Source organism: Danio aesculapii, chromosome 5 (assembly GCF_903798145.1).
Source record: "Danio aesculapii chromosome 5, fDanAes4.1, whole genome shotgun sequence".
Taxonomy (NCBI): Eukaryota; Metazoa; Chordata; class Actinopteri; order Cypriniformes; family Danionidae; genus Danio; species Danio aesculapii.
This window is the reverse complement of record NC_079439.1, coordinates 13111071-13124683: the sequence shown is the minus strand read 5'-3', so window position 1 is coordinate 13124683 and position 13613 is coordinate 13111071. Positions and strand designations below refer to the sequence as shown.

General features: G+C 34.5%; 1 protein-coding gene across 2 annotated transcripts in view; it reads right to left on the bottom strand.

The window, feature by feature from the left end:
- The window catches only part of si:dkey-98f17.5 (uncharacterized protein LOC569123 homolog), a 38838-nt gene continuing 25225 nt past the window's right edge, over positions 1-13613 (bottom strand). For both annotated transcript variants that reach the window (XM_056457399.1, XM_056457398.1), the window contains exons 6-12: positions 11610-11770; positions 8750-8848; positions 6452-6597; positions 3853-4024; positions 3256-3368; positions 2536-2623; positions 1-294 (exon numbers count right to left, since the gene is read on the bottom strand). In XM_056457399.1, the coding sequence (XP_056313374.1) occupies positions 241-294; positions 2536-2623; positions 3256-3368; positions 3853-4024; positions 6452-6597; positions 8750-8848; positions 11610-11770 (833 nt within the window). In that variant the 3' untranslated portion in view covers positions 1-240. The remainder of the gene's footprint in view (positions 295-2535; positions 2624-3255; positions 3369-3852; positions 4025-6451; positions 6598-8749; positions 8849-11609; positions 11771-13613) is intronic.

Genomic DNA, 13613 nt, shown 5'->3' with positions numbered 1-13613 from the left:
CCAGAAAATCAACGCTTTTATATGGTGATAATGCCACATATTGATTAGAAACAGTCTGATTATTAAAAAAATGCATCATATAGTAAAACTAGCTTAAGATTGAGGTCATGTCTGTGTATCACATTTTGTAACAATTTTCACATTTAACAAAAAAAGGCACCGATTTGTTGTTATAAACTACATGGATGTGCTTTGTGTGATTTACTGAGTTGTTTTTCGGAAGTGTTGTGCTGGTGGTCTTCAGAAATCATATTCCGCCGCACACTGACGAAGATATTCTTCATACAGTTTGCGCTAAGGTAAAGATGAGAAATATTAAATGATTAGAAGAAGAAAAAACATAAAGGCAACCTTCTGATACAATTTTCATAATCTGTATTCAACTGGACTGATTTGTTCATTATAAAACTTTAAAGCTATAACTTTTATATTCATATCATATTTTTCATCTGAATATAAAATTGTTTAAACGGCATCCAAAAATGAAACTGAATCTGAGCAACTTCTTCATTTGTGAATATGAAAAACAAAGACAAATATTGAAAATAACATGGAAAAATAATAATAAAATTGTGAAAAATAAAATACAATCATGTTCTTTTGTGAAATAGATGCCAAGTTTCAAATGTGACCTGTTTTTATCATCATATTACTACATGTTGTGATTTACAATTAAATTATTTTTTTTAATTATTGAAAATCTTTTTTGGAAAGTTTTATTTAACTACGATTTTACTGCATTTACCACATTCTTATATATATAAAAAAAAAAGACGAAAATATTCAAATGCAACCTTCTGATTCTGTATGCCATTTTCATAATCTGGATTCAACTGGACTAGAAGATCTGTTCATTATAAAACTATAAAAGCTATAACGTATATTTTCATATTATATTTTTTAAGTGTTTAAACGACGTCCAAAAAAATGAAACTGAATCTGAGCAACTTGTTGATTTGTGAATGTAAAAAACAAAAGACAAATAATGAAGAATTACATTTAAAAATAATTAAAATATTGAAAAATAAAACACAACTATGTTCTTTTGTGAAATAAATCCAAAGGTTTGAATGTTACCATGTTTTACCATCATATTACTACATGAGATTTTTAATTCTTTTTTAATTATTGAAAAGTTTTTAAATGTTTTTTTAAACTTTGATACTGCATTTACCACATTCTTAAAAAAAAAGAAGAATATATTCAAGTGCAACCTTCTGATTCCGTATGCTATTTTCATAATTGGATTCAACTGGACTAGAAGATCTGTTCATTATAAAACTTATATTTTCATATCTTATTTTTCAACTGAAGATCAAATTGTTTAAACGACATACAAAAATGAAACTGAATGAAAATTTGTGAATGTGAAAACAGGCAAATAGTGAAAAAGTAACATGGAAAAATAACAAAAATTTGTGAACAATAAAATTTATCTTTTGTAAAATAAATGCCAAGTTTTGAATGTCACCATGTTTTTACTGTCGTATTAATACATTTTGTGATTCTTCATTTTAATTTAAAACTTTTTTAATTATTGAAAATACCACATTTACCACGTTCTTAATTTAAAAAAAGAAAATATTCAAATGCAACCTTCTGAGTCTGTATGCCATTTTCATAATCTGGATTCAACTGGACTAGAAGATCTGTTCATTATATAATAAAGCTGTAACTTATGTTTTCATTTCATATTTTTAAGTGTTTAAACATCCAAAAAAGTAAACTGAATCTGAGCTGTTAATTGTGTTAATTTGTGAAAACAAAGACAAATAATGAAGAATTACATATAAAAATAATAAGAAACTGTAAAAATAAATAAATAAATAAAACCATGTTGTAAAATAAATGCCAAGTTTTGAATGCTACCATGTTTTTACTATCCTATTATGACATGATTTTAATTTATTTTTAATTATTGAAAAAGTTTTCAATGTTTTTTTAACTATGATATTACTGCATTTACCACCTTTTTAGTTTAAAAAAATTCTAAAAAATTCTGTTTGACATTTTCATTTTTAACCAGACTAGAAGATCTGCTCTTTATAAAAACTGTAAAGCTATAACTTATATTTTATATCATATTTTTCAACTGAAAATCAAATTAAATGACATCCAAAAATGAAACAATCTAAGCAACTTCTTAATTTGTTAATGTAAAAAAAACAAAGACAAATAATGAAAAATTAACATGGAAAAATAATAAAAAATTGTGAAAAATAAAATACAACCATGTTCTTTACTCAAATAAATGCTAATTTTTGAATGTTACCATGTTTTTACCATCATATTATTACATAAAACATGCATTAAACACTCTTAAACACACATAAAACATGTCAACATAGCTACTGGTGGACTAAATATTATTGGTAATACAGCAGATTATTTAAACTATTGAAAAATGCCACAGAATTAAAAAAACATTAAGCTTAAAGTTCTGGTAGCATTACACTTACATAGGAAATTTAAGACCTAAGTCACGTTTTTTAAGACCTTAAATAATAATATTATTAATGCTAAAGTATAACATACCTTCTTGGATTTGACGACATCCTGGATGTAATCACTGCACTCCACCAGTTTCTTCTTCTCTCTCTTACTCAGCGTCTTACTGCCCTGACTGAACGAGAGCTGATGTTAAACTCATGAAGTGACCAGTAAAAACATTACAAATCACAGCATAATTACAGTAAGTGGCACAGCTCAAAGATTAAATGCTACGGTTTAATTATATTATTTGAATAAAGGTGCTTGATATATTTTACACAAATTATATATATATATGAATAAATTTTCCCCCCAATTTCCCATTAACAGAAAGTAGATTTTTTTCAACACATTTCTAGACATAATAGTTTTAATAACTTATTTCTAATATTTGATTTATTTAATCTTTGCCAACTAGATTTTTTCAAAATACTAGTATTCAGCTAATTAGGCAAGTTAGGGTAATTAGGCAAGTCATTGTATTAAAAGTGGTTTGTTCTGAAGACAACCGAAATAATATTGCAATATTATTGGGGATTAAATGTGAATAAATGTGGAAACCATTTTTCCATTCTGTATATTCTTCTTGTAAAATGTAAAAAAGATTTTGTCTACAAAGTCAGTCACTGTTAAATAAATAGTAAGAGTACTACAACTATTCCTAACACTGCCAAAGTGCCAACTAAAAGAGTGTAAATGATGTCAGCTTTTCAGTGCCCTCTTGTGACGATAAAAGAAAACACTCTGAAACGATTTGTTGCTTACCGTGCAAAATATTTGGCCAGAAATAGCATGAAGTAACACAGAGCCCCAAAGATGAGGACAAACACGATCTGTCCATCTTCAGGAATCCAGTCCCACAGATACACCACTACTGCCTAAAACAGAAACACACACACGCACACATGTAAACAGATAAAGAAAAATCTAACATTGATTCAACTGCTATATTAAAGTGGCCTTGTAATGTTTAAGGTTAAAAATATTGTTTTCAAGGAACATTTGAAGCTTCTGAGGTGCATGTGAAGTTAATTTGCTTTTACAGCACTGAAAACAGTGTCTGCTCAGCCTATGAAGACAATAGGCTGTTGTCTATATTGTAATATACCTAGGTTGGCTTATGTAGGAAATAAAACGGCAATTACTCATGATTCCTTTCATGCAGTTCAGAATTGCTTCTTTCATGTGCAGCAGGAGAAGAGAACAACCAAATTTTTAATGCACTTTGATTTTCAATCTTTGCAGACCTTTTACTATCACAAACAGCTACATTACACTCTACATACAGTAAAAGGCAATAACCCCCCAAAAAATCCATAATAGAGGGACAAAACTTCTGAAAACATGAAAAAGAGAGCATACTGTAGAAAAGTAGAGTGTTTTGGCCAATCCTTCTCCTACAAGAGAATCTAGTTCCTCTGGAGCGAATGTGCTGATGATGAAGCTGAGAATGAAGAGCGAAGGCAGGAAGACTCCCAGAACGCCACACAGGAAGGAATTAAAACGATTGCTTTTGTTGAAGCTCACGTTCATCCTGAGGGAGGATAAATATATAAGAAACAGATAAAGATACTACATTATATAAGTCATGACTTTGATACAGGACAGATGATTTAATATGTTGTGGGTATATCGATGAATGGATGCACAAGAATGAATGAATGAATGAATGAATGAATGAATGAATGAATGAATGAACAGACGGGCATATCGAGGAATGGATGGATGGACAAATTGACATATTGTGATGGATAGACAGACAGCAGACAGAACAATGGATGGATGAACATACAGATCAATGGATGAAAGGATAAATAGACAAACAGACAGAATGACAAATGGATGGATGGCTGGCCAGACAAAACAATGGATAGATGAATGGACCCAACTATAGATGGATGGACAGACTGACGATTAGACAGTGGACAGAAGAATGAATGAACGGTCAGATAAAACATTGGTTGGTTGGATGTATAGATGGATGGATGGATGGATGGACAGACTGACAGATTGTGACAGAAGGATAGACGGCTGTGGACAAAACAATGGATGAATGGACAGAAAGACAGAACAATGGATGGACGGACTGACTGACAGACAGATTGAAAAATGAATAGGGGCCAGACAAAAGGATGGATGGATGGATGGATGGATGAATGTAGAGACAGAACAACAGATGGATAGACAGAAAGAACAATGGAAGCATGGACAAATAGATGAATGGATGTAGAGACAGAACAACAGATGGATGGACAGAAAGAACAATGGAAGGATGGACAAATGAATGGATTGATGGATATAGAGACAGACAACGAATAGATGTATGGATGTATGGCGAGATGGACAAAATGATAGAATGACAGATGAATGAACGAATACATGGGTGGATGTAGGGATGGATGTAGAGAGAACAACAGATGGATGGACAGAAAGAACAATGGAAGGATGGACAAATGGATCGATGGATATAGAGACAGACAACGAATAGATGGATAGATGGATGGAGAGATAGACAAAATTATAGAATGACAGATGAATGTACAAATACATGGGTGAATGCAGGGATGGATGGAGAGACAAAACAAGAGATGGATGGAAAAAGAAGAATGGATGGATAGACAACTGGATGGATGGTTGACAGAACAATGAATAAATGGATGGATGGATAGAGAGATAGACAAAAAGACAGAATGACAGATTAATGGATGAATACATGGGTTGATGTAGGGATGGATGGATGTAGAGACAGAAAAACAGATGGATGACAAAGAACAGTCAAATGATGGACAAGTGGATAAATGGATGGATGGGTGGATGGATATAGAGACAGAACAACAGATACATGGACTGAAAGAAGAATGGATGGATAGACAAATGGATGGATGGACAGACAGAAAAAACAATAAATATATGTATGGCTGGATAAAGAGATAAGACAAAATTATAGAATGACAGATGAATGGATGAATACATGGGTGGATGTGGGGATGAATAGATGTAGAGACAAAACAACAGATAGACTGAAAGAACAATGGAAGGATGGACAAATGGATGAATGGATGTAGAGGCAGAACAACAGATGGATGGACAGAAAGAGGAATGGATGGATAGACAAATGGGTGGATGGATAGATGGATGGATGGATGGACAGAACAATAAATGGATGGATGGAGAGATGGATGCATGGACAAATTGATAGATTGACATGATTTGATGAATACATGGGTGGATAGAAGGATGGGTGGGTGTAGAGACAGAACAACAGATGGATGGAATAGAAAGAAGAATGGATAAATGGATGGATGGAGAGATGGATGCATGGACAAATTGATAGATTGACATGATTGGATGAATACATGGGTGGATAGAAGGATGGGTGGATGAAGAGACAGAACAACAGATAGATGGACAGAAAGAGGAAAGGATGGATAGACAAATGGGTGGATGGATGGATACATGGACAGAACAATAAATGGATGGATGGAGGAATGAATGCATGGACAAAATGATAGATTGACATGACTGGATGAATACATGGGTGAATCGAAGGATGGGTGAGTGTAGAGACAGAACAACAGATGGACGGACAGAAAGAAGAATGGATAAATGGATGGATGGATGGATGTGGAGAAAGAACAACAGATAGATGGACAGAAAGAATGGATAAATTGACAAATGGATTGATGGATATAGAGACAGCTCAACAGATGGATGGACAAAAAGAAAAATGGATGGATAGACAAATGGATGGATGGATGGATGGATGGATGGATGGTTGGACAAAATGAATACATAAATGACAGGATGGAGAGATGGACAAAATTATAGAATGAAAGATGAATGGATGAATACATGGGTGGATGTAGGGATGGAAGGATGTACAATGGATGGATGGATGGATGGACAGACAGAACAACAGATGGACAGACAGAGACAAATCTGTAGATGAATGGAAGTGTACCGGTCCTGCTCCAGTGTTTGGTTGATAGTAGAGACGATCAGGTTACAGTCCTTCTCCAGCTGGTCAAGTGTTTTCTGCACAGCCTGATTTATGCTCTTCTCAATGGTTTCACACACCTCATCAATCTGGTTGATGCATCTACTGGGCTGCACACACGAATAAAAAAAAAAAAAAAACATTTTAACTTCACTTTATCAACTCAATATAGCATATACATACATATAGCAAAAAATAACAATATAGCAGCAGCGATGTCAAATAAAGAAATAAAGCTTTATTGAGCAGGACAATTCAAAACAAACAATTATAAGCCATATCCATCTTTTTCCGAGGCAACCTTAGTGAGCTATAGGAGTTTAACTTCTTTTAAGAGAGTTTAGCTTCTGCAAACAGTCAACAATAAATACATTAGTTTAAAGGTTATATCAATTATTTGTAATGACAGGGTACAGTTTTTACAACTAACTCCGTAACCATTTAAAGCAGGGGTGGGCAAACTCGGTCCTTGAGGGCCGGTGTCCTGCACAGTTTAGCTTCAACTCTAATCAAACACACCTGCTTATAGATTTCAATGGATCTTGAAAATACTGATTACCATGTTCATGTGTGTTTGATCAGTGTTGGGTGCAAATGCCTCTGAACACACAACACGCCCAACCTTGAGGCGGATGGGCTACAGCAGCAGAAGACCACACCAGGTGCGACTCCAGTTGTGAAGTGTACCTAATAAAGTGATCAGTGAGTGTACATCTACATTATAAGGGTTTCTGCCGAAAATTGAAAAGTCAAATTTAAGACTTTTTAAGATCATTATGAAATATCTATCAGGCTTATATGGGGCAAAACGCTAAAGATTTTTTTTATAATGGCCAGTGGAAAAGATTTTTACTCGCCACATTAAAATTCTAATTTAGTTATTGCTTAATCACATGTTTTTTAATAATGTGTCATTAGATGGATTGTTGGTTGTACGGGCAGCATGGTGGCTCAGTGGTTAGCACTGTCGCCTTACAGCAAGACAGGCATTTCTGTGTGGAGTTTGCATGTTCTGCCTGTGTTCGCATAGGTTTTCTCTGGGTGCTCCAGTTTTCCCCACAGTCCAAAGACAAACGCTATAGGTAAATTGGATGAACTTAATTGGCCGTAGTGTATGTGTGTATATGTGTGTATGTGTGTGTGTGTGTGTGTGTGTGTGTGTGTGTGTGTGAGAATGCAAAAGTGTATGGGTGTTTCCCAGTGCTGGGTTGCAGCTGGAAGGGCATCCGCTGTGTAAAACATATGCCGGAATAGTTGGCTGTTCATTCCGCTGTGGGAGCAGGTTATGGTTATGTTATGTGACATACCCGGTAGGTTTAAGAGTAAGTAGGTGGATTACCTTAGCTTTTGGTTCCATAAACGGAGGTAAGTTTTGGTGTATGTTAACTAACCATAGCAACTTAATCTCTGAAGATAACCTGCTCCGGAGCAGGTTATGTTCTATAGTTTGTCTGTTTCAGAGAGTTTACTGAGCATTGCGTGCTCTTTTGAAGAACTTTGCTGTGGCAACCCTGGATTATTAAAGGGACTAAGCTGAAAAGAAAATGAATGAATGAATCTATTTATTATCTTATATTTCTTTCCTTCGTAATCTGTGATTAAAACTTCCAACTCCGCCTCTGTAAAGTGCGTTGCCCTTTTTTCTCACCGTAAATTTCTATGGTGACTTGTGAATTCAGCAATCTACTGAAAATGCCTTCAGGTATGCAACGTGCGTGCGTATTAACTCGCGGTTATCTTCAGGAGGTTGATTTAACTAACTTTTATCACCTGTTTCAGAACCTACATACTCGTGGTAAGCATGTTTTAGGTTAATCAACCGAGAGTTCAGGGTTTAGCAGATGGCAAGTTAACCCAGCTTTCTGGAAAACCCCCCAGCAGGGACTCAAACCAGCAACCTTCTCAGTTCTAACCACTGAGCCTCTGTGCCGCCCATCCTTAAAGTCCCTTTTGATCAATTGAATGCATTCTTAAAAACAAAATCTTACTGACCACAGTGTATTATGCATTCCCTAAAATCAGCATTAACTATTTATCCCAAAGACACATCTTAATCAGCCAGTTTTCTTTGAAGTTGGGCTTTTAAGAGAAGCGTCTGAGTCCGGTTTGAGCTTCTCTGCTGAACTAATTATTGTAAATGCGGCAGAGAGACATAAATCCATTTCCTCTGACACAGCAGCGCAGAAGGAGCAGGCGTCCATTACTCATGTTTGATTTCCTGCTCTAGGAGGAAAAACCGTAGACGTTTTAGCAGTCCCTTACTTTTTGAGGGTTGGGGATGTAAATCGTGGGCATTTCGAAGCCACATTTGTTGAGTCCAGGTCTCCTGCACAGCTCTTGAACAATCTGCATCATCACTCGCTGAGGAAAAAAACAAACAACATCATGTATAAGACATTTGATTAAAGATAATCTAATGCTACATTAATGTAAAGATCATTACATCTGTTATGGCTTGTTTAATATTTACTGTCCTGTATGTGTACCTGTAAGTCCGGATCTACTATTATTCTGTCATTAAAATATTAGACTACTGAAGTTAAAGGGATAGTTCACCCTCTCCCTTTATTTGTTTCAAAGCCTTCATGACTTCCCTTCTTATGTTGAACACTAAAGAAGATATTTTGAAGAAAGCTGATAACCTGTAACCATTGACTTCCATAGTATTTGTTTTTCTTAGTATTGAAGATATTTTGATGAAAGCTGAAAACCTGTAGATCATCACGGTGGCGCAGTGGGTAGCACAATCGCCTCACAGCAAGAAGGGTGCTGGTTCGAGCCCAGGCTGAGTCAGTTGGCATTTCTGTGTGGAGTTTGCATGTACTTCCTGTGTTTGCGTGGGTTTCCTCCGGTGCTCCAGTTTACCACACAAGTCCAACGACATGCGCTATAGGTGAATTGGCTAAGCTAAATTGTATGTGGTGTATGTGTGTGAGAGTGTGTGTGTGTATGTTTCCCAGTGATTGGTTGCAGCTGGAAGGGCATCTGCTGCGTAAAACATATGCTGGATAAGTTGGCGGTTCATTCCACTGTGGTGACCTCATATTAATAAAGGGACTAAGCTGAAAAGAAAACGAATGAATGAATAAAAACCTGTAACCATTGACTTCTGCAGTATTTGTTTCTCTTACTATGGAAATCAATGATTACAGGTTTCCAGCTTTCTTCAAAATATCTTCTTTTGTGTTTAACTGAAGAAAGAATCTCAAAAAGGTTTGGATCCACTTGAGGGTCAGAAATAGTGTGTGCATTTTCATTTTTGGGTGAACTATCTCTTTAAATTGATTTGAATAATAAATGTTTGTTGTGTTTCAAGGCAAGACACTGCTGGTCAATAGGGTAAACAAATGAACAGTTATCTTCATTATAACATAGTTGATTGAATACATTAAGAATTGCACACAATTTTTGTATTAGAAGTTTTCTTAAGTGTTAAGTTAAAATATGCAAATGAGACATTTCAAAAATCTGAACATTCAGAAATCAAAACAATTCAGAAAATACTGCAAACAGCTTTTTTTATACACATTTTGTAAATCAAATGCTATACATGTAATCAGGCAAAATATGTATGAATATATCCCTCTGGAAAAAACCCTCCAAAATATATCAAATGTATATTATGTATATAAATGTATAAAACTGAAGTTTGGTGTAGTGCTAAAGTGCTGTAAAGTGGAGAATGTGTTTAAAATGTCTTTATATTCTGCAATATTATGATTGACATCCACATACAAATTAACAAAAATATATAAATAAATAATAAATATATAAAATAAAAATAAATAAATAAATAAATCACTAAAAGAAACGCTTAAAAGTAGGGTTGGGTACCGAAACCCGGTGCCATTACAGCACCAGTACCTTTGTAACCGGTATGTACCGGATCAAATCAGCATATGAAAAATGCCTAATTTCGGTGCCACTGGTGCTGCGACAAGGACGTAAGTAGCATCAAGGGGTGCATCAAAGGCACACATAGGCGTTGTGTCACACTATCTCTAAACATTTAATTCTAAACAACTTTGAGGAATACGGACAGGCGATGTCAGGCGATTGTTATTGTTGCTAAGGGAACGGACGCGTGCAGTACAGCGCATTCAGCCTGGTTTTCGGTGAGCGAGAGTGACACTCTTCAGACCAACACGCATGATCAGGTTCATAAAATTTGCTTAAACTAAGCGTTCTAAAGCATATTTTAAAAGCAAGGATTCTGACACGTCAACGTGTGATCCTACACCAGTACAAAGTTACTTATCAAATAAATTAACAAGGAAGATTATTTTAAGCTTAAGTTATTTAATTATCTTGTTTAAGAAGACTGCAGAGTGATGCATGAAAAAAATGACTTCGAATAATTTTTAAAGTATTTTGTGATATACATGTTAAAATGTGCTCCCAAAAGTATGTGGCCCCCGCCCGCCTTCCCACAGGTTAGTAAGCTAATGTAATTTCATAATGCAAATCCTAAATTCATGCTAACCAACAAATGATCAAAGGAAATATATTAATGTAATTCAAATATATAAAATATGAATTGATGTTTACTTTAAACTTAAATTATATTGTTCTATCAAAATTATTTTTTAAAAGATTTTGTCAAGTAAAAGATTTTTCTAGAGTCATCCACCATAATTTTGTGGCTAAAAAGTATCGGTTCAGGTACCGTTTTGGCACCGGTATCGTTTTAAAAGTATCGATTTAGCACCGGTATCGAAAAAACCCCAAACGATACCCAACCCTACTTAAAAGCATATCTCGAATGTTTTCTTTAGATATGACTGAAAACACTTTGTTGAATTGCCTGCAGTGTCTCATCTTAAAGGGATAGTTCACCCTAAAATTTTAATTTACTCACTATTTACTCTCCCTCAAGTGGTTATAAACCTTCACAAGATCACGAAGATATTTTGATGTAAGCTGAATACCTGTAACCATTGACGTCCATAGTAGAAAAAAACAAATACTATGAAAGTTAATGGTTACAGGTTTTCAGCATTCTTCAAATTTTTGTGTTCAACAGTAAGAAAGAGACTAGAAAGAAACAAGTAAAGAGTGAGTAAATAATTCAAATCTTTGGGTGAGCTATCCCTTTAAGGGCAGTAAGGATACACTTGTTTACCTGTCTGTCTGTTTCTCGTCCGGCTTCGTCCGCTTTGCTCAGATAAAAGCGTAGTTTATCTCCACACTTCTCACTCAGCTTCTCAACAATGTTTAATGTCCGCTTGCACAGTGCCTGGCCCATCGGGTCAAAAAACACGAAGATTAGGTCCGCCTGCTCACCTGAAAACACACACCGATATGTGAAATGAGAAGCATTATTCTTTTAATCTAAAAATTATTTTTGATACAAAACATTTACTGTCATTCAAATGCATGCTGCAGAAACAAAATGCCACTGACATTTGTCCTTATTAGCATTAAAAAGTGATGAAAGTGAAATGGTTTGGCCAGTCCAGTTTGGTTCCTGTGTTAAATTAAAATGGGAAGTAGGCGACATACTGAAGACTGCATTTACAGCTGAAGTCAGAATTTTAGCCCTCCTGTGATTTTGTTTTTTTTCTCAAACATTTCCCAAATTATGTTTAACAGAGTAAAGAATTTTTAATAGTATTTCTGATAACAGTTTTTCTTCTGGAGAAAGTCTTATTTGTTTTATTTCAGCTAGAAAAAAGCAGTTTTTAACTTTTTAAAAACCATTTAATGTCAAAATTATTAGCCTCCTTAAGCAATATTTTTTACAGATTGTCAACAGAACAAACCATCGTTACACAATAACTTGACTAATAACCCTAACCTGCCTAGTTAACCTAGTTAAGCCTTTAAATGTCACTTTAAGCTGTATAGAAGTGTCTTGAAAAATATCTAGTCAAATATTATTTACTGTCATCATGACAAAGATAAAATAAATAAATTATTAGAAATGAGTTATTAAAACTATTATGTTTAGAAGTGTGTTAATAAAAATTTCTCCGTTAAACAGAAATTGGGAATGAAATATACAAAATGGTTAAAAATTCAGGGGGGCTAATGAATAACTTCAACTGTATATACAGCTTTTTTTTTTTTTTTTTTTACAAAACTACATAATTATTCTAACCTCTACTTAAAATACATAAAACAATAGGTTATCATTATAATTTAAATAGTTAATAATTTTTTTTTCCTGGCAAATGGTAAAAAAACCCACTGTTTTTAAAAATGATTTGGCAGATCATAATAAAAATTATTTAATATTTTTAATATGAATATAATCATATGAATCTTATTCTAAATTTGTCTGACAAGATTTTTTTTAAATATATGAACTATTGTAGGCAAAGGGGTAGTGCTGTCACCTCACAGCAAGAAGGTCGCTGGTTTGAGCCTCTGCCGGGTCAGTTGGCATTTCTGTGTGGAGTTTGCATGTTCTCCCCACGTTCGCGTGGGTTTCCTCCGGGTGCTCCGGTTTCCCCCACAGTCCAAAGACATGCGGTACAGGTGAATTTGGAAGACAAAATTGTCCGTAGTGAATGAGTGTGTAAGGATGTTTCCCAGAGATGGGTTGCAGCTAGAAGGGCATCCGCTAGTTAAAACATATGCTGGATAAGTTGGCGGTTCATTCCGCTGTGGCAACCCCAGATTAATAAGGGGGACTAAGCCGAAAAGAAAATGAATGAATGAATGAATGAACTATTGTTAAACAGAATTACTTTTTTAGTATGTTTAACTTAAACTTGTTTCAGTCAGTTGCCCTGCCAACATATAATATTTACTTTTATTTGTAACATTTTTAGTTTTACAAAAACAATATCAACAATTGTATGCAAAGCTATAATACAGTACACTGCCAAAAACAGTGGTTCCTAAACTTTTCAGCCCATGACCCCCAAAATAACAATTCCAGTTATTGCTGACACCCATTATCCTCTGAAGTGGTTAAAATATATATAAATATTGCACACAACGATGCACACACACCAAAAAGCCTATATAAACATAAGCATAATGACAACACAAAGTGCAACAGTCTGAAACAAGATACTTTTTAAAGCCATTTATTAATTTGTTTAATTTAATATTAACCTCACCGAATGAGCACAGTGTTCACAGTAAAAGTCTACTCTTGGTTTAATTTTGAAGACCG